At 59.1% G+C, this 25473-nt stretch overlaps 2 protein-coding genes across 4 annotated transcripts in view; one reads left to right on the top strand and one right to left on the bottom strand.

The window, feature by feature from the left end:
• Crmp1 (collapsin response mediator protein 1) overlaps window positions 1-14918 on the top strand; it is a 55278-nt gene extending 40360 nt beyond the window's left edge. Inside the window, exons 7-14 of the mRNA XM_026395269.2 lie at window positions 824-892; window positions 2176-2296; window positions 3466-3622; window positions 4109-4250; window positions 4857-5027; window positions 10640-10819; window positions 12000-12165; window positions 14827-14918. Of these exons, the coding sequence (XP_026251054.2) occupies window positions 824-892; window positions 2176-2296; window positions 3466-3622; window positions 4109-4250; window positions 4857-5027; window positions 10640-10819; window positions 12000-12165; window positions 14827-14918 (1098 nt within the window). The remainder of the gene's footprint in view (window positions 1-823; window positions 893-2175; window positions 2297-3465; window positions 3623-4108; window positions 4251-4856; window positions 5028-10639; window positions 10820-11999; window positions 12166-14826) is intronic.
• Window positions 14919-19093: 4175 nt separating this feature from the next.
• The window catches only part of Evc (EvC ciliary complex subunit 1), a 61325-nt gene continuing 54945 nt past the window's right edge, over window positions 19094-25473 (bottom strand). The window contains exons 18-21 of one of the 3 annotated variants that reach the window (XM_026395344.2): window positions 23364-23490; window positions 22447-22540; window positions 21712-21823; window positions 19094-21191 (exon numbers count right to left, since the gene is read on the bottom strand). In XM_026395344.2, coding sequence (XP_026251129.2) covers window positions 21110-21191; window positions 21712-21823; window positions 22447-22540; window positions 23364-23490 — 415 coding nt within the window. In that variant the 3' untranslated portion in view covers window positions 19094-21109. The other 2 variants (XM_077803208.1, XM_077803210.1) reach the window with 2 other exon arrangements.

Raw genomic sequence — 25473 nt, 5'->3', positions numbered from 1 at the left:
TTCCACTCTCTGGCCATTATCTGATTCCAAAGCTATTTCCACAGTTGCCAGCATCGTTATAGCAGTGACCCCTCTTCTTGGTACTGGTTTTCTCTTTGGCCATTTTCTGTTGTGGTAACAAAATACTGGAGGCTGGGTACAAAGAGAAGTTTATTTTTGGAGGTCAGAACATCATGCTGGCAACTACTCAGCTTCTGCTGCGGGCCACGTGCCCCTCTGTGCAGGGTGGCACTGGAATGGGGACCGGGCCTTAGGCAGCTCGCGTGCAGGACACCTGGGGAGGCTCGCTTGGTAACATTCCTCCTTGCAAGGATGAAGCCATTCCTGAGAGCGGCACCCACTCCCACAAGAAAAGCATTCTTGTCTCTTGGGGACCTAATCACCTCAGCACCTCTCCACGCCATCACGTTGGGGACCAAGTCTCCATGCGAGTGTTGGTGGTACAAACCCTATTCCCACTACAGCACCCTGCTTCTTTCAAACATCCTGGGAGATTAAAGCAGATGAGGAGGCAGGCTTGTGGGGCGGAGCCAGGTGTGGGGGTGGAGCCAGGCTTGTGGGGCGGAGCCAGGTATGGGGGTGGAGCCAGGCTTGTGGGGTAGAGCCAGGTGTGGGGGTGGAGCCAGGCTTGTGGGGAGGAGCCAGGTGTGGGGTGGGGCCAGGCAGCCTTATTGCAAAGTGAAAGGATGGATGAAGTGGGAGGGCGGTGGCTCACCCCACCTGCTGGGCCTCAGCTGCCCTGTCCCTCTGGCAGGAGGTTAGAGGAGCAACTTAGTCCAGCTCTGACCGGCCATCATCGCTGACTCATTTGTTTCTGTTGTAGGAACAAAAGCGAATCTTGGAGATGGGCATCACGGGCCCCGAGGGCCACGCTCTGAGTAGACCTGAAGAGGTGAGGACTTGGCGTGTCCCCGGCGTTGCTGGGCGCTCATCCTGATGGCCTTCCTGCTGCACCCAGCCTGTGTCCAGCTCCTCCTATTCCCTTCCCTCCTGGGAAGGCCGCAGGCCAGTCAGCGAGGGCCAGGAAGAGGCCCTGCCAGGAATTCCACACGGGCCCTGCGCACACTTCAGTGTCCAAACTGGATAAGAGTCTGCCAAGGACTGTGCCCTGGGTGTCAGGAACGGGGAGCCCCGGGCCCCAAGCTGGCACCCAGGAGACAGCCACCCTGCCCGCTCTGTGGAGGGAGGCCCAGAGGGCACGTATGCCTGGGACTCGAGTTGAGGGTTTTTCCCTGCCCCTGGGAAGTCACAAATGAGTGTCCTGAACCTCCCCCAGCCCTGGCCCTTCTCCACACTAGGGACACACAGGAGTAGTGAGCAGGCCATGAGCTGTGTGTTTCTGGCCCGTGGGGACATCAGGACAGGATTAGGAACAATTTATAAGCTTTCATAGCACCTGAATGTGGCTGCCACATCAGGGCTTATGACCAATGGCTTTGCCCCTGAGAGTAGGTGGGGCCCCATCAGGTGTCAGACTCCAGCAGGGCCCACCTGGAGCCACACCACCCTAAGAAGAAAAAGAAGTACAGCTGGGCACAGGGCGCGTGCGTGTGATCTTCCCTCGGGAGGCTGAGACAGAAGGATCACAAATTTGAGGCCAGCCTCAGCAACTTGGGGAGACTCCTCTAGAAATTAAAAATTAATAATAAAAAGGGCTGAGGGTGTAGCTCAGTGACCGAGCACCTTGAGTTTGGTCCCAAGTACCACAAAAACCAACCAACCAGTCCTCGGGTTGGCTGACTCCCCTCGCGTTGGCTGGGCTGGAGGGTGAGGAGACTGAAGAGACCTCGGGTGCTCCCGGGTTTACTTGGTGAGGGAATGAGCCAGTGGGCAGGGTGGGCAGGGGGTGGGTGGACATGGGCATGTGCTTGGCACAGCCTTTGCATACCACAGACCACCTCCCGAGCTTCCTGATTCTGTCTGCCGCCTTTGGCTGTAGCGGGTGCAGAACTCTCCCATACACACAGGAGCTCACGTCGGCCTCCGACCTCCACCCAGGCTCGCTCTGCCTTCTTTTAAGACCAGCTGCTCTACTTGACCCCTTGACTTGGTAGATTTCCCTCTGCCACAGTTGACTGAGGAAAGTCAGAGCACACGGGTTCACAGAGCCCTGGGAGTTTGGGGTGGGGCAGGCTCCCCGCCTCCCTCTCGTGACCCTGTGTCTGCTGTCCCCAGCTGGAGGCCGAGGCTGTATTCCGGGCCATCACCATTGCCGGCCGGATCAACTGCCCCGTGTACATCACCAAGGTCATGAGCAAGAGCGCGGCGGACATCATCACCCTGGCCAGGAAGAAGGGTAGGCGGTGGCCGGGCCTCCTAAGGGGCCCTGCGTGTCCCATAGGCCCAGCCACATCCAGGACCAGACGGGAGCCGGGGCCTCCAGCCCACTCAGGAGTGGAGGGGACATGGGGAGGGGCAGGCAGAACCCCATGCGTGCAGTCAGTTTTAGGTGTGATTCTGGGTGTGCCAGGTGCCACCTGGGTGACCTCGGGCAAGTCCCTGGCATGTCCTGAGCCTCGGCTTCCTCACTTGGGGTGGGCAGTGGTCCCGGCTGTCAGGGCAAGAGGCCGTGGGTGGAGCACTGGCAGCTGTCCCCCGGAAGCTGGTAGTAGAGGCCCTGCCTCCTGCCTGACCTCCTGGTCCACTTGCTGAGCACGTCACCCTGGTGGGCCTCCTAGTCCCCCTGCAGGGCCTCATGGTTGGCTCCTACCCCCGGGGTCCACGGGGATAGGAAGAGGGTCAGCTGTGGCTGGGAAAGGAGGAAGGTGGTTTCCCAGGGCCGGGGCCTGAGAACAGCATGTCCAGCATATGAACAGTGTTGGTTTAGGATGTCAGCCGCCCAGCTCCAAGAGTGGACGTCCTTCACCTCTTTGACCCTCTGACTCCTCCTCTCAGAGGGGCCCTTCAAGCCAGTGAGTGAAGCCTTGGCAGCAGCCTTGGCACGTCCAAGTGCTGAGTAGGTGTCAGGCCATGTCCTGGCCAGCTCCAGGTTCTCATGGTATCCAGTCCAGTGCCACGAGACCCTTTCTGGCCTCCAGAGAACCAGCCCAGGCTCTGCAGGAAGACATTACTCTGTGCATAAGGGCGGGTCCCTCACAGCCGCACACACTTCTCAGAGGTCCCGCCATGTCAACACTGTGACACTGGGGACCAAGCTCAGAGGGACAGACAGGAGGAAGAGGAGAGGGCGGGGCATCGCACAGTGGGCCTGAAACCCCTGGTCCCGTGGCCCCAGGACCTCTGTGCCTCTGTCCCTCTGTGAAAGGAGATAACAGTGTTCAGATGCCAAAGTCGGTGACGGCCCCCGAGCATGTACTGGGCGGCTCGGCCACTGAGTCTCTGTAGAGCGCTTGGCAGTACGGGGTGGCGCCTGGCAGGGGTGGCCATGACAGGGTCCCCCTGCACCAGCCCCTCCTGCGGGCACTGCTCGCGGTAACCATGCTCGCTGTGTTCGTCCCTCCCAAGGTCCCCTGGTTTTCGGGGAGCCCATTGCTGCCAGCCTGGGGACCGACGGCACCCATTACTGGAGCAAGAACTGGGCCAAAGCAGCGGCGTTTGTCACCTCCCCGCCCCTGAGCCCAGACCCCACCACGCCTGACTACCTGACCTCCCTGCTGGCCTGGTGAGAGCCCGGGTGCAGCCAGGGGCCTTTGGGGACAGAGTGGCTGGGCGGGAGGCGCAGACTGGGCCAGACTGGCGTGGACAGGCCTGGGCGTGGTGCTCCCTGAGGACAGTGCATTCCCGACAGGCTGTGGGGCCCGAGTCCCTGTTGTGGCCAGTGGCTCAGGTGGGCGGTCAGTCCCTGGCAGGGGTGAATGTCCTGTGGGGCAGAGACGCGAGGCCAGGGCTGTGAATGGGGCTCCTGACACACAGGCTGGCGCGGGCTCTGGGCTCACCGCCCGCCTGTGTGTCCACCTGCTTATCAGTCGCCCAGGGTTTTCTTTCAACAGAGGTGAAGCTCACCACCTCTGGCACGCCCTTCAGAGGCCTCCTCCTAAAGCCTCCTGAGCGTCAGGTCCCTCCCGGGGCTCCCGTTGGTGACTGAAGTTGGGGTTGGCCCTGGGGAGTGAACCCAGGTCTGAACCCCACCCTCTTGTGTCCTTGCCAGTGGAGACCTGCAGGTCACAGGCAGCGGCCACTGTCCCTACAGCACTGCCCAGAAAGCGGTGGGCAAGGACAACTTCACCCTGATCCCCGAGGGCGTCAACGGCATCGAGGAGCGGATGACAGTTGTCTGGGACAAGGCAGTGGTAAGGTGCCCCCACCTTTCCCCAGGAACATTCTAGAAGCCCCCTGCCTGGCCCAGCAAGGCCCAGGGCACTGTGCACTCCATACTGTCAGCCCTCCTTACTGGAGACCGGGGTAGATGTGCAGGGGCACAGGGACACCTGCTCGTGAGAGAGCAGCAGCACAAGTCCTCCGGATCCTCTGCGTTCCCAGTGTCGCCGTGGTCCTCGGCACACTGACGATGAGGAAGGTTTGTTTGGTTGTGAGCCACACTGTAGCTCCGTAGAGGTGGCTCTGCAGGTTCTGCATGTGCGCGTGGGGCTGGAAGCTGGGGCGCCAGGTGGGGGTCGAGAGTTCTCATTGCAGAGGGAGCCGGGTCACTGTGAGCCGTGACCTGACTCAGGTCTTCTTTTCACTGAACCTGGGGCCCGGTGACACTGATGGCTGTCACAAGGCTCTCGGCAGCGTCACTCAGTTTGTTCTGGGGTCAGGCCTGACCTCTGGAAGGGCGGTGTGTTCTCAGTGGGGGAGGAGAGCTCAGCCAACCCTTGCGGACCCCGTCGCGGGTTCAGATCTGCCCTCCCCCCTGCCCGTCAGGTTGTCTGCTCATCGGGGGGCTCTTCCTTTAGGCTACAGGCAAAATGGACGAGAATCAGTTTGTGGCCGTGACCAGCACGAACGCAGCCAAGATCTTCAACTTGTACCCGAGGAAAGGGCGGATCGCCGTGGGCTCCGACGCTGACGTGGTCATCTGGGACCCTGACAAGGTGAAGACCATAACAGCCAAGAGCCACAAGTCGGTAAGTCCTGGCCCCGCCACGCCTCTGGCTGCCTGAGGGGTTCGTCCCCGCGATCATTCTAGAAGTGTCGGGTTAAAAATGAATTGTGAACTTTCCAAATCTGTCCTCTAGCACGACCCTGTCACTCAGATTTCTCCTCCATTGGAGAGATTGAGGGAGGGCTTTGAGCAAGCTGCTCCTGAAATCTCGGGGTCATCCTACCCCTAGCCCCTGCCCACAGGTGTGTTCTCAGCCCTCTGACGCTGCTGCTCCTAATTCCATGTGGTGCGCCACTGGGATCAGAGAGGGAGACTACCAGGCCCATGATCCTCTCTCCAACTCCACTGTCAAACTGGGAAGGAGCTGACCGGGTGCATGGGACTGGCCCAGGGCACCGTGTCTAGCACAGCCTCAGGGTGCATACCGTGTTCTGTGTGCATCCCCAGCCTGTGGTGTGGGTTGTCTCTGTTTTGCATCTTCCATGCCCTGGATTTCTCTGCTCACCCAGCGCACCCACTCAGGGGGAGTAGGGTGCTACCTCCAGCACCCAGTCTGAGTCACCCTCTGTGGTCTCCAGTCCAGAGGCACACTCAGAGGCACACTGCAGTCGGTTAGAGGCACAAGCCGTTAGCAGAGCTGGGCACAGTGTTGGTCTGCCGTGGGATCCTCCCTGCCTCCGGGTGACTCCCTGGCCAGGGATGAGGCCAGGTGCATGGGGGCAAGACAGCAGCACAGGCAAGTCTCCTAAGGAGGCCACAGGAACCACTGGCAGCAGCTCGTGGCGTCGCCCCAGGTCCCTGCCCAGCTGCTGGAGGCATCGCGTGGAAAGCAGAAGTTTGGGTGGTTGGTCGTGGTCTTGTCCAGCTCACCAACGCAGGGTCATTCTCAAGATAAGCAGTACCCCTGGGCTCCCCCTCCAGCTCCCCGGATCAGAGCCAGGAAATAAGGCTGAGGTCGTCTTGCTGCTGGGAGAAGTGCGTGCTGCTCTGTACACCCACGGCCCTGCAGGGCATGCAGATGTACCTTCATTGATTAGGCTGTGCACACTGTAGTGGCCGTGGGAGGATGTTCCAGAAGGTCTCGCAGGCGAGAGCGTGCACCCTCCCCCCTACCTCCTCCCGACTGCTGGAGCTGCCACTTCCTGCCCAGGGTGATCCTAATCCTGAGAGGATGTCGCCTCCCCAGGCCGTGGTGAGGACTGTCGGGAGCACACCCACGGCTCAGGAAGGCCTTGGGTTCTCGTGAGGTCACGCCAGTCAGTGGCCGGGTGCCAGCCTGGTCGTGACCCAGCCAGTGTGACTTTGCCGTTGGTCTGTGCCCTGTGCTTTCCATGCATCGTCTGGTTGTCCTCACAGCCGCCTTCTAGGTGAGGTGTGTGTCACTCATAAGTAAGAAGAGGGACAGCCAGGGAGGTGCGTTGGCTCCCTGTGGCTGTCCTGCCAAGTGGCACAATAGGGTGGCTTACTCGACAGAAATGTCTTCTCCCTGTTCTGGAGACCAGAGGTGCAGCATCAAGCTGTTGGCAGGGCTGTGCTCCTGCAAGGCCCTGGGGAGGACCCTGCCCTGTCCTGAGCGACTGCTGTCCCTAGCTGTCCTCCATGTTCCTGGGCATGGGGGTGTCCTTACCCCACCTTCAGCCTCTGTCCCCACAAGGCATCTCCTTACACAGGCACCAGCCATTGGATTCAGGGCCCACCCTGCTCCAGGGTGACCTCTCCACCAGTCACATCCCAGCGACCCCATTTCCAGTGAGGTGACCTCCCTGTCCAACCCACAGCAGTGAGTCCCGAGCCTGGGGCTCCCCACCTGGGAAGTGTGGTCCAGAGCAGGTAAACTCGGGGTCATGTCCCCCCCCTCCGGTGCCAGGCCCCACCTGAGTTCCCTCACAGCAGGACAGTTCGGGATTCCAGGGCAGTGTGGCCGAGGGTTTTGTATGTCCCCTTCTCTGAGGCAAGGACATCAGGCACGCAGGAAGGGCATGCTGCTCAGAACGTGGGCTGAGAAGTGCCGGGCCAGCGCCTAGCTTTATTTTTAGGTTTTAAAAAACATGTTACTCTTTCCAAGTAAAAAGAGACCACTTTTTACACACCACAGTGATCAACTTTTTAAAATCTTTCCTATGAAAAGACTATAACTTCTGTTGTTTATACCTTGGTACAAAATGTGGTTGCTTCCAAGTGCACATCACAGGGTCACATGCACGTCTGGGTGTGGGTCTGGGTCTCAAGACCTTGACAATGGAACTACAGTGTCCAGTGCAGTGGGTTTACTGTTTGCAGAAGGTTCTACAGTCATTATTAATTCCAAAATGTTTTCTTTGCTCCAAAGAAACCCTGTGCCCATTAATGGTGGCTCCCCTTCTGCCTTCTCCCAGCCCCCGGCAACCACTAACCTACTTTTTCTTATTCTGGGCACTTCATAAATGGAATCGTGCCCGTGTGACCTGTTGGGACTGGCTGCTCTTGCTTGGCATGTTTAGGGGCTCATCCAAGCCGAGGCTTGGCTGGGTACTTGGTTCCTGTTAAAGGTGAATCCTCTTGGCACCTGGCCGCTCCACATTCTGTCCAAGTGTCCATCAGCAGATGGTGCTTGTGAAGGGAAGTAGAAGACCCCTCACAACAGGCACCATAGGAGGGCTCTGGGGAACTGGGGCTCTCTGATGGGCAGGAGAACCTTCTGTCATGGTCCTTAGTACTATGCGAATTCTGAACCTTGTTCACGGACTGCCTTAAGCTAGGAAGTGACAGCAGGCGGAATTCTGGGCAGTCCTAAAGTATAGGATCCCTGCCTGAACACCGCCTTGGTGGGTCATTTCCTTGGACTGAGTGGGAGCAGCGGACCCCTCTGGGTGCAGGTGTAGGTGGCCACTGTCAGCCGGTGGGAGAGTGGCCGGCTTCTTGGGTGACTAACGGCAGTGTCCTTGTCTGTGCTTCTGCGGTTATGAACTAGTGCCCAGCAGGGGGCGCTGTGGGAGCCGGGAAGAGTTGGAGGAGCAGCCTGAACGCAAAGGCAGAGGTGCCTGTCTCTGGGGACGGCGGTCATCCCAGAGCGCCTCGCGCGTTCCCAGCTGTGTGGAGGGGCCACTGTGCCTGGAACCCCCTGTGAGCCCCCACAGTCCTCAGATCTATGGGAGAGTCTGTCAGCTGATGATAAGTCCGTATGAAGAATCGATAGCTTTCCTTAGAAATAATTGAAAACCACTTTGGACAATAGAATGGACATGAAATTCCTGCTTCTGATAGAAGTGAAATCGCTCTTAGAAAAACGGCTTTAGGGGCCGGCGCTGGGGCTCAGTGGTGGAGCACTTGCCTAGCGTGCATGAGGCACTGGGTTCCACCCTCAGCACCAGAAAAATAAAGACACTGTGTCCACCTGAGACCAAAAAATGAATATTAATAAAATGTCTATCATCAGGTGGTCCGTTATTAAAAAAGCTGCTGTGAGACTTGCGCAGATGCAAGCACTTGTACGCCAAGAAGCTTCAGTATAGGGGCGCGGCAGTTCTTTGAAGTAATCCCGTCAGAAATCTCAACAGGTTATTTTTTCTTGATGGTAGATGTTAGAGAAATCAAAGTATTTCTGGACAAAGGGACATTGATGTAGGGCTGTCAGTCATCTCAGGTATAAAGACATGTCACAAAACCACAGGGATCCCAACAGCCTGGAATTGTGTGAAAGGAGAGAGAGACAAGAAGTAGACCGACCACAGATGAGAAATTGGTTTCCAGTGAAGGAGGCACTTACAATTAGTTAGGAGAAAACAGTTATCAGCCAATTCTGTTAGAATAGCAGCTCAGAAGGTTTGACCTCTGCCGCACTTGTTATCACACACAAAATATAAAAACAAAAGACCTCCAAAGTCATCAAAGATTGAAGTAAAACGGAAAGGAACAAAAAGAAAGCATCCCTTTTAAAAATGATAATTTTGAAGAAGAAATCAGACATGAGACTTAGAAATTATAATGGAATACATTGGTCTTTTTGACCACTGACAACATAAAAATGAACCTTCTATATGGCCCCAAACCAATAACCTTCTATGTGGCCCCCCAAAATTTGCTTTATATGAAAACCAAAGATAGTGGGCAAGACAGGCCTGTGGCACACATCTGTAATCCCAGAGGCTCAGGAGGCTGAGACAGGAGGATGGCGAGTTCAAAGCCAGCCTCAGCAAAAGCAAGGAACTAAGCAATTCAGTGAGACCCTGTGTCTAAATAAAGTACAAAATAGGGCTGGGAATGTGGCTTGGTGGTCTAGTGCCCCTGAGTTCAATCCCCGGTACTCCACTCCCCCCCACCAAAAAAAAGACAGTGGCCAGTGCCCCACACATAATGCAGGAGAGACTCTTCACCATCTAATGTGTACTTGGAAATCAGGAAAATACCACGACCCTGGTCAACAGAGCAGTGTTAAAAGACAGCAGTGGCCCCGTGAGGGATGTAGAAATGGAGTCTGATCTTCAGAAAGGCCCGATCTCACCTGCCTACAGCACTAGCGTGTCAAGGGACCCTGACCAGGAGTCCACGGTACCAAAGTGATGGAACTGGGAACTGGCGAGCCGGCTGGGTGCTGGCTGGGTGCTGGTGGGGAAGGGACCCAGTGCAGCTGTTCTTGGAAGGCAGATCCACCAGGGGCGCAGACCCACGTTCCTTGGCCCTGGGCTCCACATCTGGAGAGGGGCACACTGGGTGGGGCATGTACAGCGAGGTATTTCACTGTGGCTTTAGCAGAAACAGAAATGTCGCTGTCCCTCCGTGGGACCTGGGTGTGTCCGTGGGAGGTGGTGTGGCGGTTCACAGCACAGGAGGAGCACTTCAGACCGCGTGCGTGCGCATGTGGGACGGTCTCTGGGCTCAGGAGAAAAACCGAGGCGCACCTGAAAAATCGTGGAGCACCTGCGTGAGGCAGGGGTTCATGAATAGAGACGTCTCAGGACCGAGAAGCTCCCCAAGGCGCTAGCCTCTGGGCAGCGCTGGAGAACCACTGCCATGAATTCCCTTTGCCCTGCTTGATTCTTTTTTTTCAACCCCGCACATGACCTACTTAAAATCACGCTGGACAGCAGCCGGCTGGAGGCGGTGGCCAGCAGGGTCCAGGCTCCCTTCAGGAGGAGGGAGAGAAGGGGCGTTTCTACCTAGTAACCACAGCACGACGTCACCCCGCTCCGGGGTGACCTGAGCGGCCTCCTGCCCATGGCCCTGGTGGTGTCACCTGGTCTGACCCCTTTGGAAAATGGTTTGGTGATATGCATCCTGTGTCCTTTGATCTAGTAAGTTAAATTTTAGAAAGCGACCCTAAAAAGATAATTTAAAAAAGGACCCAGAAGGCCCACTGTAGGTGGAGCTGCCCGGGGCCAACTCCCAGAACACCAGTCTCAGTCACCAAGCCCCAGGACCATAGGACTGATGATACAAGGCCACCAGTAGGCTCAGTGCCCCGGGACAAGGTGCGGGTCACACACGCCGTGTGACTGCGTGGAATAGTGCCCAGCCCTGACAGGGGTGTTTTCGGAGTGGGAGGACCCCAGGAGATGCTGGGGACCTAAGGCTAGGCAACCTGGCTGTTCCGTGACGGGTTCCCGTGGAGAAAACCCTTGGAGCCACGGTGGGTACAGCTGTGCTCTTGGCTCGCAGGCCGTGGAGTACAACATCTTCGAGGGCATGGAGTGCCACGGCTCGCCGCTGGTGGTCATCAGCCAGGGCAAGATCGTCTTCGAAGACGGAAATATCAACGTCAACAAGGGCGTGGGCCGCTTCATCCCGCGGAAGCCCTTCCCTGAGTACCTCTATCAGCGCGTCAAGATCAGGAACAAGGTAAGCGGGTCTGGGGGACTCGTCATGAGGTCAGAGCGACACACTTTCTTGGGGAGTTGAGCGAGGTCACAGACGTGCGCCTCCCTGTCTTCATCCAGGCGGGTTCTTGTCTCAGACAGCAGTGAGGTCCAGATGAGGCCGTGCAAACTGTAAAGAGGGGTGCACTGTGGGCATGGGAGGGCCGTGGAGGGACACTCCTGAGTTGCTCTGGGCTCCGTCCTGCATCCTCTGGGGACTCTTGCCCCCTGCTGGAGGTATCGGGAGCCTCAGTTCTCAGATCACAACCCTGCGGCCCAGAGCCGTGCAGGACTCACCAGGCACACAGTTGGGCAGCCCTCGGGCCAGGCCATCTGCTGGGCATAAATAGCCCCGTGTCCTCCGGGTCTGGCTCCTCCGCCCCTTCCTGGCAGCTTTTGCGTCTGCCTTTCCTTCCGTCTTGAAGACTCAGCCCTGACTTTTGGGAGGTCCTGGAACAGGCACTGAGTGGGCTCTGTCCCCACCTCTGTGCAGCCCAGAGGGGAAACTCACAGCCAGGTGGACCCTCTGTGGTGGTTTCCCTGCCACACATCCCATCACCATGGCAACCTGCTTCCCACAGGAGCCAGCAAAGGCTGTGCACCAGGAGGGCCAGTTGTGTGTGTCTGTGCGTGTGAACATGTGTGTGTGCGCGTGCATCGTGCATAATGTGCTGGGGATGTGCGGGCTCCCCCTCTCCCTGGTTTTCATCAATGGCACCACCAGTGGCTTCACCACTGCTGCTCCACGGAACAGTCCTGACCCCTCCTCCCAGACCCCCAGCACCCAGGGTTGCTCCCCATCCACCTGCTGGCCCCCTGCGTCTCCCAGGAGGGGCCGTGCCAGTTCAGAGAGACACCACATTGCACAGATGCTGCCATCAGGTGGGAACATGGACCTGGGGAAGCAGCGAGGCAGAACCAGCAAGTGCCCGTTCGCGTCCCTGGGAGCATACCCATGTCCAGGAGCATGCGGGTGCGTGTCTTACATGTGTGCACTAGTGTGGTGTGTGTGTGGCCAGTGGGGCTCAGGTGAGTGTGTGCACACGCGTACATGAGGCCTGGGATCTCAGGTTCCTGTCCTGCAGCAGGGCACAGCCCGGTCTGAGCAGGGGACACAGGAGGGCATGTGCTCACCATGGGGGTCACCTGCTCCCTCTGTCTAGGTTTCTGCCCTGCAAGGGGTCTCCAGGGGCATGTACGACGGTCCCGTGTACGAGGTGCCAGCTACACCCAAATATGCCACTCCGGCTCCTTCTGCCAAATCCTCGCCTTCCAAACACCAGCCGCCGCCCATCAGGAACCTCCACCAGTCCAACTTCAGCTTGTCAGGTAGGTGCGGGTCCCTCGGTCACCGGGACCTTCCTGCTCCTCAGGCGAGCAGCGCTGGGGCACCCTTCCCCTGTCCTGGGCAGGCAGCGTGGGCAGGGAGGTCCTTGGGGCCAGCAGGTTGTTTCTGACCTTGTTTATGAGCGTTTGCACCCTTGGGGTCTGTGCACTGTACCTGTGAGTTGAGATGTGGGCGCAGGGCCCAGATGGGCAGTCCGTCGCGGCGAGGAAGCAGTGCCATCTTCTGTGGTTTTATTTTATCCTCACAATCGCCTGTGTGGTCCATGATCTTTTTCCTATTTAGAGAAGAAACTGAGGTCCCAGAAAATTTGGTGTCAAGATCCCAGAACTCAGTGCTCCAAAATCCTTAAGGCCCTGGGGCATGTGCCTGCTGTTTCATCAGCCGGCCACATGAGGGCGCCCACGTGCACACTGGGAGCCAAGATGGGAACTGTCCACAGACTGGGAGGTGTCAGGGCCCGCTGTGCGGGTGCCAGGAAGCCAGGGTGGTGATAAATGGACAGCCACAATTCAGCTCTGGAGTTAGCACACTTCTGTTAAAGGGCCAGATAGGAAATATTTCCGACTTTGTGAGTCACAGGCAAAACTCCAGTGGTTGTATTAAATAGCCACTAAAACTGCAACCATTTTTTAAAGATGTAAAAACACTCATGAGCCCTATAAACACAGGCAGTGGGCGGACCTGTCTCAACATAACGTAAGAAAGGGGTTGGGCCGTAGCTTCATGGTAGAGCGCTTGCCTCGTGTGTGCAGAGCCCTGGGTTTCCTCCCCAGTACTGAGGAACAAACAACAAGGTGACGAATGGGCTGAATGGGGCTCACGAGGTAGAGTGTGCGACTCCCGTCCGGAAAGGGGACCAGCTTGGCAGCAGTGGAGGGCCGAGGGAGACGGTGAATTATCAGTTTAAACTGGGGGTAGAGCCTCCCTGCCCAGAGCAGGTCTCCTTGGTGATGCCGTCGGGGCCCCAAGGCCACCTCCCTGTCCACGAGCCTCTCACGGAAGAGCTGCCTCCACACGAGTTCCAGGGTTTACAGATAGTCACTGATGTACCGTGTGGACCCTGGTGCCTCTCCAGGGTCTCACTGGGTGCTCAGTCCACAGTGCAGGGACTGTTTTGATGCTGGGAAGAGCCACTGAGGACCACACCCCTCTCAGGGACCTGGCAGACTGGACCTCTGTTCTCAAGAGAGGAAATGAGACATTGGACAACTCCAGGTGGACAGGCGGAGGAGATTCCTTTTAGATAAGGAGATTAGAAGGCTGTGGAAGGGCCCCGCCACACCCGCCCTTCCCTGCTGTGCCCTCGGTCCTCTTTGAAGCCCTGGCACCGCCCTTGGCCAGCCTCACGGCACCTTGATGAGTGATGGAATCAGGTGCCGAGATGTTTTAGCACCAGGAGCTGCTTCACAGAGGGCCTCTCAGCTCAGCAGAGCGTCTTGTTATATAGACGTAGCGTGGTTTGTTATTGTCCTTTGTCCAGTGAGTACTGTCAGATCCCAGATGTGTAGCTAGCGAGGCACAGATGGTCATGAGGAGGAAAGGTGTATTACGTGCTGACTGACTCCTGATTCCTGACCCTCCAGCAGATTTGTGAATTACCAGGAAGACAAGCATCCACCAGTGGAACCACGGGAGAAGACAAAATCAGTACTCTTGAGCCTGGCTCCCAGTGGCTTACACGGAGAGGCCATATAATGTCACAGGAGGGGCCTCAACTGGGCTGATGATCTTGTTTTTCAGAAAAGAAAATGAGGCCAAGGGGTGCGGGGGATGATTTATTTCAAATTACCCAAGATCAAAGCATCATCTGTATTAAAACTTGAGTCTCCAACTGGACCTCAGGCCTGCGTCACAGCACCCACATTTCAGCCTACACATTGCTCACTGTTCTCTTTCAGTGAATATTGATTGAGTGCCAGGAATGGGGCTTGCTGCTGGAGTTTTAAATCTGTGTTTGACTGAAAGAGAATGCATAATATTAGAAGTTGGCTTTGAAGATTTAAAACAAAATACTGCTCCCCACAAGCAGATTTGCCCATTACAAATGAAGGGGTAAACCAGCTCTGGATGATGAATGTGCTCCTGCACACGCCCATGCACGCTTATGTAGCCACCCCGCCACGCCATCCATGGAGTACTTTAGGAGCAGGGAGTACCATGCAGAGGAGTGGGGACTTTGGAGACAGACCTGCTAGGCCTTGAATCCTGGCTTCCCTACCGCTAGCTGTGCCTCACGGTGCGCACCTTGAGCCTCAATTCCTCCTCTACAGAGGGACAAAGCACACCCTCACTGTATTGTCATGTGCTCCAAACACAGTGATATTGGCTAAAGCACTGAGCCTGTGCCTGCATACAGTAGGCAGACAATAAGTGGGTGTTCACCTGTTTCAAGAATGTCAAATTCTCCTGTTCATGCACAAGTGGACAGGGCTGTAGGAGGGTGACCCAGGGACGGAGAGGGGAGAGGAGAGAGTGGTCTGCTCTGGGGGCCCGGGAGGCTGCCCAGAGGTGACTTGGACATTTCAAGACAGAACACAGTGTGCACCAGGTGGGGACAGTGCAGAACACTCAGCCTTCAGAATCAGCAAGTTGAGCTGAGGTTAGCAGATCTCGTCCGGAAGTGATGACTCTGTCTCTCGTAGGTGCCCAGATAGATGACAACAACCCCAGGCGTACCGGCCATCGCATCGTGGCGCCCCCTGGCGGCCGCTCCAACATCACCAGCCTGGGCTGACGTGGACGAGCGGACGGCGAGTGAAGGATTCTGGAATCGTGCCCATCCTCTCCCTGTCCATGTTTCTGGAGCCCACGGTTTTAGTTGGTGCTGATACGGGGGAAACCGAATGATGTTCTTCCCTTTTTTATTTAGGAAGAAGTGGTACTAGTGTGGTGTGTTTGCGCGTCCCTCCGAGTCACCTCAGCATGGTGTTTTCATCCCCTCCCTAGTGAACCACAGGTGTGGCGTCCTCTTGTCCTGTCCCCTCCACTCCCGACGGCTCTGCGATGCCCTGAGCGGTGGTTCCTTTGCGCCCTTGTAGCAGTTCTAGGATAGTCTGTGCATGTTGCTGAGTTCTGCACCCGAGCCCGTGAGAGTGTCCGCGGGAACACCGCCAGGGACTGATGTGGACCGCAGCCCTCGGGGCAGTTCCCGGACTCCCAAGATGAAGCTGTGTCCTCACTGCCCCCGCCTGAGCCCACCAGAGAGAAGCCCGTCCGCCCCAGCCCACCCCGTCGAGGTTTGTGGCTCTCAGAACGGCAGGGAAGCCTTCCCCTTGGTCACGAGAAACACCCTCCCCGTCCTGCGTCAGCCGGTCTCTGTGACGCTTGTGACTCACCATGATGCCCTTCCAGTTTGTGTGTTCTTCAGCCAGCTCTGGGCTTGAGACCCAGCCAGGTTCACAGGGGTCTGCGTCCCCACGGGGCCAGTGACGGTGTGCTGAAGGCTGCCCCCGGGTTGCCTGCCACCTGGTCCCTCCAGGAGGTCGACGGGGCAGTCAGATTTTTAAAGTTTTGTACAGTTTTCCTTTGTAATCAATCACCCCCATTTTTACTTAATAACTGACTAATCGTGGCTCTTATTTCTGAATTCAAAGCTTGTGAAAAAATAAAATAAACCACCCACAGACCTGGCTGGCGTGTTCGCTTGGGGTGGGTGAAGCGCTGGGGTCCCGCAGCCCTGGGATAACTGAGTGGTGGACGATGCCCAGGATACTGGGGGAGGCAGGGAGGGAGGAGAGCCGTCTCTGAAGGCTTCGGTCTAGGCAGAGAGCCCTGGATGGGAAGATACGGGGTATGGCCAGCGGCTGGGCCCTTCCCTCCATTCCCAGGAAATGCACGCGCACATGCGCGCGCGCACACGCACGTTCTAAGGAGGAGCAAAAACTTGGCAAAGGTGCTTGCCTCCCCGAGCTGTAAGTAGAGGATGATGATGAGGAGGACGCAGGTCGCACCTATCTCCGCTTGCTCCAAGTCGGGCTATGTGCAGTGTGACTGACTTTCGTGAATGAGTCTGTTCTAATTACTATAATGGGATGTCTCCGACAGTCAACTTTAGGAGTTCTCTCCTGAGTCTAGTGGGGTGTGCAAGGCTGATGGGCCTCTGGCGATGGCCTTCCTACTGGCTGGCCCAAGGTGGTGCAAGGCATCACGTGGCCAGGGACTGGAAGGACATAACGCTTTGCTGGCTTCTTGCCTTTTCCTATAAAGCTCACCTGAGTCCATGCCCTGCTCCCATCTCATCACCTCCAGATGGCCCCGGCTCTGCACTCCATGGTGGGACCGTCTCCGCCCTCTCCGTGCCTCACAGTGGGCATACACGGCAACACCTGAAGCGTTGGGGACACCCAAACTGTACCAAACCCTAGCACCCCATTTACAGTGGGGAAACCGAGTCGGACCTCAACGGCTTCTCCAAGATCCCAGTGTCAGAGCCCAGGCTCCTGCCCCTAACTCCCGAGCCTGACTGTCCCTGGAGGCCATGGCTTTGGGTGGCCCTGCCCTCCCCGCCCCTCAACTTGGTGAGGATACCTTGGTGAGGTCCAGAGAGGTGCTGACGCTGGCCCATGGCAGATTCTTGAGACTAGCAAGCTAAAGGCTCAGAGAGGTCAAGAATGGACGTAGGCCTTATGGGTGTTCGGTCTTGACCCGGTTGGACTGTCCAAGGGCTGCACAGGAAGCTTCTGGAGAGTGCAGCTGGTGGCAGTGGTGTGCACCTGCCTGTGGCCTCAGGGCCCGAGTCCCACGGGGGGAGAAGCAGAAGCAGGATCTGTCCTGACATCCTGTTCCCTAGAAGACTGATGGGGCCTCTTCCCGACCCTCTGGTCCTGGAGCCCACCACCTGCCTCTCCAAGGGGCCCTGCTGCAGGGGACAGGGGATGGGGTCGGGCAAGGCATGGCAGTTCTTGGGGCCTGAGTTTCTCAGGAAGCTGCAGGAGTGGCCACTGGTTCCTTCCCCACAGCCAGCGCCTCACAGGCTCCAGGGAGCAGGACCCTGGCCCTGGGTGCTAGAGGGGCGGGCATGAAGCTACCCACCGGGTAGTCCTCTAAGTTTCTTCTTGAGGTCTTATCTCTCGCTTTGAGGCCTATGAGCCCCGCCTGGAGGATGCTCCTGTGTACTGAGGGGCGGGTCCCCAGGGTCATACTTTCCCGTGACATGCGAGAGCTCACAGTGTTACTGGACCCCTCACGTTTCCCCAGTCAGTGGCAATGACTCTCTCGTCCATCACAATGATAGATATTAAATACACGTGTCAGTCCACGTGGGCCTTCTGTGACCTGGTGGTCAGGGACCTGCAGGAAAACAGATGCGGCTGCAGGTGAGGCCGGAAGGCCCTGGCCTAGTGTTTGCTGATTTCCACGGCAGCAATCTCCCCACAGCCATGTCACCCACATGAGGCCCACCAGCTGGGAGTCCTTAACACTTGAGTCAGTTCTGCTGTCCCAGGAAGGCCACTCCCAGCCCTCCTGGGTTGGTTTGCGTGTCTCCTCACCCCCAGACCAAATATGGAGTCTGAAAAAGCGAGGCAGACCGGCCTCCTTGGTGCGCCCCACTGCCTGCGCCCGGGTTGTCCCGGGTTCCCGTGCCGCCCAGCTCGCTGCTCACCCCAAGGCCGTTGGGTCACCTCAGTCACAGATGTGACTGTCCCCACAAAAGCACAGAGACCCTCCACATTCTCTTCCCAGGGAAGGCGTGGGCCGCGCCATGTGCGTTTAGAAGGTCCTTCACCCAGAGCTTCTCCCGTCAGGTCCACCAGGGGAGCAAGAGCCAGAAAAGAGCATCGTGAACCCACAGGGACTCAGCAGATGGGCTTCGTCTTTCTCTGCAGATCTGCGGAGGTTCCCAAAGGAGGGGACCCAGGCCGTGGTCCCTGGCCACAGGGGGACGGTCTCGCTCACAGGTGGCTTCTAGACTACGGGCACGGGCTGCTCTCCAGATGGGCCAGGCCCGGGGTTCTAGGGTGCCAAAAGGTTGCTGAGGTTGGGATGGCCACTGCCCTGTCCAGGTCCTCTGTGACCAGCACTAAGGCTGGGTTCTGTGTGTGTAAGAGTGTATTAGGTGGAATTTCCTCCAAGGGGAAAGGGTGGGGGGGGAAAGAGCGGGGGAGACTTCTGGAGCAGCGGCTGCCGGCCCTCCTGGCCCTGGTTTCAGGAGGAATCAAATACATCCCTGGCACCACGCAGGCCAGAGGAGTCTGTGGAGGGGAACCCCACTGGCCACATCCTGGAGTCCCCAGCTCAGGTCCTAGGAGACCACCGTCAGAGAAGGTGACCAGCCCCTGATGCTATCACCCACGTCCCCTGCCAGCTCCACCTCCATCCACCACCATAGCCACCTGCATCCCATACTGAGAACTGGAGGCCACCATGGCGGGGCCAGGGCCGTGGAGGGCATCCTGGGGCTTCCTCGCCCGTCCTCCTGTGCCTCTCAGCCCACCCCTCCAGCCCCTCACCTCAGGGTGTCCCCAAGCATGGTCCCCAAGTCTATGGAGTCACATGGCCAAAGCCATGCCAAGCAGGACAGGTGGGCAGTAGGGTGGGGCAGGACACGTCCCCTTGGGCCGAGGAAGCCATACCTGAGAACAAATCCAGGATCTGCTGACCCAGGGCAGCCATGAAGGCCACCTGCAGGGTGGGGTGGGGAGCAGGTGTGGCTGGGCCTGATATCCTGAAATTGGCACTCACAGTTGGCCTGCGACGTTTCCAAGACCTAATTAATCTCAGGTTAATTGGCCAGTCCTGCTGCTATGGGGGTGGGGGTGGGGTCTGCACTGGGCACACCTGCCACCAAACTGGGCATCCAGGACACAGGCACCATCTGCCTTAGGGCACCTCTGTGCAAGGACCCTTGTGACAGACAACACAGAAGTGATGTCTGTGCAAACTGTGCCCTGAGAATGCAGCAGCCTACAGGACCCTGCAGACCGACGCAGCGTCTCCTCAGGCCACCAGAGGGCACTGTTGGGTAACTTTAGAAATCCCACCCGCGTCCAGGGCTCAAGGGTCTCCACCTCCTGATTAGTTAACAGGACTCAGCAGCCGCTTCCAGGAAGGAGCTGCACCTGCACCAGCAGAGTCTAACTTAGGTTTTGAGAAAGCAAAACTCATAGCCCAGAAAATCCCCCAGTCAGGGTCCCTGAGCCACCCAGTCCCCAAACCAGGGCCCATCATGTTCTGGAAGTTTGTGGAAGCACAGCTGTCACATCCTGGGCTTGACCAGGACAGGCACCCGTTTCCTTAGCCTATGGACAACGACCCTGGGGACACTGGGCAGTGCTGGAGACATCCTGGGGTTGGTCCTGTGGTCTCATGGTCAAGTCCGGGGGTGCTGCTAAACACCCCACCATGCACAGGACAGCACCTGCCCATCAGCCCAGAGTGACACAGCAGAGCTGCTCTCCACAGCCATGGGTTTACTCAGGACTGCAGGACACTGTGACTGGGCACACCTGTGAGGACGGTCACACACGCCTCCAGGGAGGTGGAGGTCTGGGGGAGCTGTGAAGAGCAGGTGGAGCCCGGGCACCATGAGAACCAAGTTCCTTGGTCATGGAGGCGCCCAGCCAGCTGGGTTGTGGTTGGTAGCACCACTGGCCTGGGGCTCCCTGCTGCATGGCCTTGTGACAGCTCTCCTCTGACGGGCCAGCCAGAGCTCCTGACCCATGGCCCCTGACTCTGCTTTGATGTGGTTCTGAAACACGTGACCCCATTTTTCTACCAGCAGCTTTCAACCCCAAACAAGGGGTGACCTCGCCAGTGTCCACTGTGGCACTGCGGGAACCTCTCAAGAGCAGGCTTCTCTCTGGGGGGAAAGGCCTCCCTCCATGGCGTATGTGTGGCTGGTCTGGGAGCCTCTGGATGTTCTCAGGATCCATCCCCCAGGGACACTTCTCCCCTGTGAAGCCCAAGGAAGACTTTGTGCACTTCCCTGGGCTCTGAAGAGGCCCTGCTGTGGTTGACAGGTGTCCGTGACATGGGGCCCACATGGGTCAGGAGAGGCCTGGGGACCAGGATTCCATGGTCCGTGTAATGGTTTGGAGGTGAGGTGTCCCCAAAAGCTCACTGTGAGACAATGCAAGAAGGAGCAGAGGAGAACCGATTGTGTCATGAGAGCCCGAACTCCATCAGTGAATCACTCACCTGAGGGGATTGGTGAGTGTTCCCTGTCGGCAGGTGGGTGCGGCTGGAGGGGGCGCTGGGTGTATATTTGTGTCTGGAGAGCGGAGTCTCTCTCTGCCTCCTGGTCATTGTGTGAGCTGCTGCCCTCCACCACACTCTTCCCCATGATGTCCCCCTCACCTGCAGCCCGAGGTGGAGCCAGTGTCTACGGACTGAGCCTCTGAAACCGTGAGCCCCCAATAAATTCTTCCATAAAATTGTTCTCATCAGGTCTTTTAGTCACAGCGGGAAGCGCTGAGGAAGCAGCCTGTCCTGGGTTGCTGGCCCCGGGATGCAGGCACTGTCTTGGTGACCAGTTCTTAGTGCTGGCTGAGTCGAAGGACAGAAAGTACCAAGCAAGGACGTGGTCCTCATGGGCATGCTGGGCAGCCACTGGCGGGTGGAGGGGATGGAGGGACCAGGGAATGGCCTCAGATCCAGGAAATACAGCAAGTCTGAGAGGCCCTCCTGGGAGCACTGGGCGGAGAAGCTGGGGAGCAGAGTGCCCAGGGCTGTGCCAGGTGACCTCAGCTTGTGGGAGACAGGTTCTGGTAGCCTCAGGACACGGGCAGAGCTGGGCACAGGAGGCCTCCTCGTCAGGGAGCTGAGCGGGCTGGAAACCGGCTAGGAGGAGCTCCCAACCATCTCAGGTGTGGCCGTCTGGCCAGTCCCCCCTCCTCCGTCCTCTCTCACAACCGCCCCCATGTCCCCCAGGGTGTGGCGGGGACAGGCCTGGCACACCCAGGCACAGGCCTGCCCAGCAGCCTGGAGCTACAGATGGCTCCTCTTCAGCACCTGCCTCCCGTCCTCGCCGACACCAGCCTCGGCTTCTTGCTGACCTGGCCTTTGGCTGCTGAAAGTGGGAAGAGGCCAGCGGTCAGTGCCCTGCCTGAGGCCAGGCTCAGTGATGCCACTCAGTGAGGTGTCAGCACAGTGACCGAGGTGGTCTACACGGTGACACGCGTGGTGAAGTGGCAAGTGGAGCCCCAGGGTGCCCTTCCAGGTGGGCGATCGATCACCCAGGTGCCACAACAGGGACACACTGGTTCCTCCGACCCTGGGGCTGCCAGCTGACGGCAGCTCACACAGGTGGCCGCCAGTGCTGGCCCTGGAGGAGGAGGGCTGGGTGCGTGGCTCTGGCTGGATGCCAACAGGGCCTGGAGGCCATGTCCCCTCCTAGCCAGATGGGCCAAAGCGATAGCCGCAGTGACGCCAGCTGCCACCGAGTGGCCCCGGCTCCTGCCCCCAATCACGCTCACACCCCTTGTTCTTGGGCCTCCAAGGGCCTTGGAGAAGGGGCGGCCTCCCACCCAGACACCAGGCACAGTGGGTGGCGAGGGAGCGCAGAGGTGAGAGACGGGGACCTGCTGTACCTGAGGGGCCCTGAGGCGTGGTCCCCCGAGGCAGGGTCACCATCGCTGGGCAGTCCTGGGTCCCCTCTCTCCCGAGGCAGGGGCTTCTTCTTTTTGGTCCGTAGAGGCTTCTCTGCGGAAGAGAGAGGACCCTGGTCTGGGACTTCGGACAGCTCCTCCGGCCTTGGGCCAACCAGGCCTGACTGTTCTCCAGCACCCGGTGGCCAGGTGGGCCCTGCTGCGTCACGGCGTGGCACCCACTCCACGGACGAGGAAACCGAGGCCCAGGAGCCACGTGCTTTCCCAGGCCAGCACAGCCGATCAGTGGCAGAGCTGGGACCGGACCAGTCCTGCCAGGCCGTGTTCCTACTGCACCCAGGGGCCTTCGGGACTTAGGGTGCCGAGATCAGCTGGCACGGAGCGTCTGCCTTCAGGGGTCTGTGTGCTGGCCTTCAGAGCTACCACCGTCTGGGACGTCCCCGATTCCCTCACTGGCAGGGGAGGGGACTCATCTTCCCACTAAACAGGTAGGAACAGAGTCGGAGACACAGCTGGGGGGCAGCCGACCCAGGGGCTGGGATGGCCCTGGCTGGAGAGCCAGGTCCCGGGTGCCCTGAGCCTGCCCCATTACAGACACGGACATGAAGCCCAGAGAGGCTGAGCCTGAGGCCCCAGAGCTGGTCAGCGGTGGACGGGAGGTGGACATCGGTCTCAGCGCAGAGGCTCTGCCCCTGTGGCGGGGACACCAGGACTTACCTGGCAGCCCGCGCTTACTGGAGAGCGGTTTGTTCTCTGCCAGGGGCACGCGGGCCAAGGCTGCCAGCTCCGAGATGAAGGTCTGCTCCGCGTCCTGTTGTGCAAGTGGGGGAGGGTCAGCGGTCCCTCCCCGAGCCCTCCCCCAACAGGGCCTGATGCTGTCCAGGAGGCTGGCGGACACGTCCCCAGCAGGGAGGAGGGTTTCCTGAAGTGCCCTGGAGAGGCCCAGGCAGGGCAGAACGCAGGGTGGGCACCTCCTGCCAGGCGACTGGGCATCCTCTCCAGCTCTGCTGTGGAGCCCGTTCACAGATGACACAGGGTGGGAGGCATGGTGGCCTGCACGGAGGAGGTGGCAGCAGGACAGGACCTCGCGCCTGGCGCCAGCCCACACAGACCTGGGCACACCTGTCCTTGTCCCTCTAATCGCTGACCACTGTGGGGAGATCTCTGGCAGGGCCCACACTGTCTGTGGCTTCCACTTGGGAATGCCAGGCATTTGTGGCAGCCATTGGCCACACTCGGGACCGAGCCTTCCCTGCCATGACTCTGTGCTGGGTGAGTCCTGAGTGCTCCAGGTACAGAGCAGGCTCGGTTGCCCCCCACGGCCAGTAGGACGGACGTCCATCCTGACTCTGAGCAGCCGCCTGGTGGGGATCTGCACACACGGAGAGGCTGATTCTCGGCAGCCTGCCTGGAGTTGGCCTGAGGCCACGGGGACCCTGATGTCTTGTGCAGCTGTGCAGCACCAGCCAGCGGACAAGGTGACCAGGCAGACAGCGAGGCACAGAGGCGAAGGCTCTGGACCTGCCCACCACCCCCACACCGGCCCACACTGGCCCGGGATGACCTGGCCTCTGCCTTCCCCGCCTCTGCTCCCCTTGAAGCCCTGCCTGCGGAGGCCGCTCCTAGACTCTCACCTGCAGCTGCGTCTCCAGCTGGGCCTCCAGTTGGTCCAGGACCCGGGCCTTCTGCCTCTGCGCCTCCAGGCGGAGCCGCTGGTGCTCCGTGAACTGGGCCAGGAGCCGCCTCTGCTGCGACAGCAGCCTGGTGGGGGAGGGAGAAGGTCAGCGCTGCCCTGGCCACAGTCATTCGGAGCCCCCACGTGAACCTTCCCAAAGGGCCCACGGTGCCGTGGGATTAGTGACCGCCTGGGCCCCGGGTACCCGAGAGGAGCATGGGCCCAGTGTCCAGCAGCCACACACTGGGGACATTGTCAAGGCCCCGAACACCAAGGAGTCGACAAGATTCTACAGGCACTCTTTGTCTCGATCCTTGGGGTGGGCTTGGGGACATCAGCAGGACAGAGAGGAAAAGGCAGAGAGGCGGAGAGGCACGGCTTGCCTGTGGACACACAGCTGCCACAGGGCTGGGCAGGAAGTGGCCTCTTCTCCTGAGCAAGCCATCTTACCCAGGGAGGAACATTCTCCACAAAGGCCCAGGGCCCGGCTGCATCCTGATTAGATCTCAGAACGGCCCTGGCCCCTCCCTGTGAAACAGGAGGCTTTCTCCTCCGGAAAAATCCGGAATGAGGCAGCCCCTTTACCCTGAGAGGCAGGGGGACAGCTTGGGCAGAGGCTCCCTCTGATCCTGAGCCCACCTCCCTCTGGGGCGCAGACTCCTGCCTCCCCTGGGCCCACAGGATCACTCAGACCCCCGGCTCCACTACCCCCCACCCCCTTCATCTCCCAGGCTGGATTTTTGGAAAGGGCTGAGTTTCTGGAACTGAAGGCAGATGCCACCTGCAGCATCGGCAAGCAGCTGCCCACATGGGGGCCCCCAAGGCACACAGAGCCACCTGGCTTCATGTCTTGTCTGCTGCAAGGTCCACCCCGTCTGTCCACCACCCCGCCAGCCCCCGACCTTCCTCTGTGCCCCGCCATCTGTCCCATCCACCTCCTGTGGCCCCTAGCTGTTCTCCTGCCCGCCGGGGAGGCACTAGGTTGGGATACAGGGAGATGGGAGACTGGCCGCCCCCCCCCAGCTCTGCCTAGGGTGGGGAGGGCGGGAGGTGAAGGCAGGAGCCCCTGACAAGGAGGCAGGCCCTCCCCACCCTGCAGAGGCTGTGCCAGCGCTCAACCCAACACACCAGGCCTGACTTTCCTCTTCCCTACACCAGGTGGGGCTGGGCCAGGGCCCCCGTTAGATCACCTGGGTCAAAGTGGAGTCCTTGGGCCACAGCCATCTGAGTCCCTGGGCGTGTCTGTGTGCATGTGTGAACAATTTAGTGCCCGGGCTCCCCTCCAGCTCCCTGAGTCCCAGGTGCAGCAGGTTTAGTGCAAAAGCCCCCTGATGCTCCTGTGCCCAAGTCCGGGCACTGCCGAGCACCGTGTGGAGAGTCGGGGCAAGCCCAGACCTTGCAGTGCAATAGCAGGGCCTTTGCTGACCACGGCTAATGATCAGTTGGAGAATTCACAGTGGGAGTGTCAGGCTCAGCTTGATCCAGGTGCTGCAGTGCTCGTCATCTACACGGGCTGCCGACGTGCGGGGGGCCAGACTGTGCTTGTGACAGGCTCCCTCTGCTCGACTGCATGGCTGTTGTCTTTCTACCACCTTTGGTGGCAGGACAAGGCAAGGGATCCTCCCCTGTGGTCCAGCCCTGCCCCCCGGCACCCCCACTGATTGATCGCTGATTCTTTACTCTCCCTCCAGGCTCGGAGCTCCTGGACAGAGGGCAGGAACTGCCCTGGTACCCACCTAGTGGCCAAGCAAACAGCGGGCACTTACAGGGGCTCCACCCCATAGCCCACAGGAGGCTGCTGATGCCACAGTAGTTCCCCAAGGCCCAGGGACCCTATGCCAAGCACCTGCCTGTGGCCCAGGGCTCTCTCTGGCCGCAGGGCTGTGTGGGGCCTACCCGGGGCACTGGACAGGCAGGCGAGTCAGCCCTCCAGGCTGGACCCCCCAGCCCTGGAGAGGGGAGCGGAGACCCTTGCCCCGTGGCCTCCCTGGAAAGCACTGTCTGCACAGCTCTCTGAAACTCCAGGGTGGGCGCAGCCTCGCTGCCCTCGAGGCCTTCCCTCCACTGTG

Source organism: Urocitellus parryii, chromosome 10, assembly GCF_045843805.1.
Source record: "Urocitellus parryii isolate mUroPar1 chromosome 10, mUroPar1.hap1, whole genome shotgun sequence".
Taxonomy (NCBI): Eukaryota; Metazoa; Chordata; class Mammalia; order Rodentia; family Sciuridae; genus Urocitellus; species Urocitellus parryii.
The sequence above is the reverse complement of the archived record's forward strand: the minus strand, read 5'-3'. Positions and strand labels throughout refer to the sequence as shown.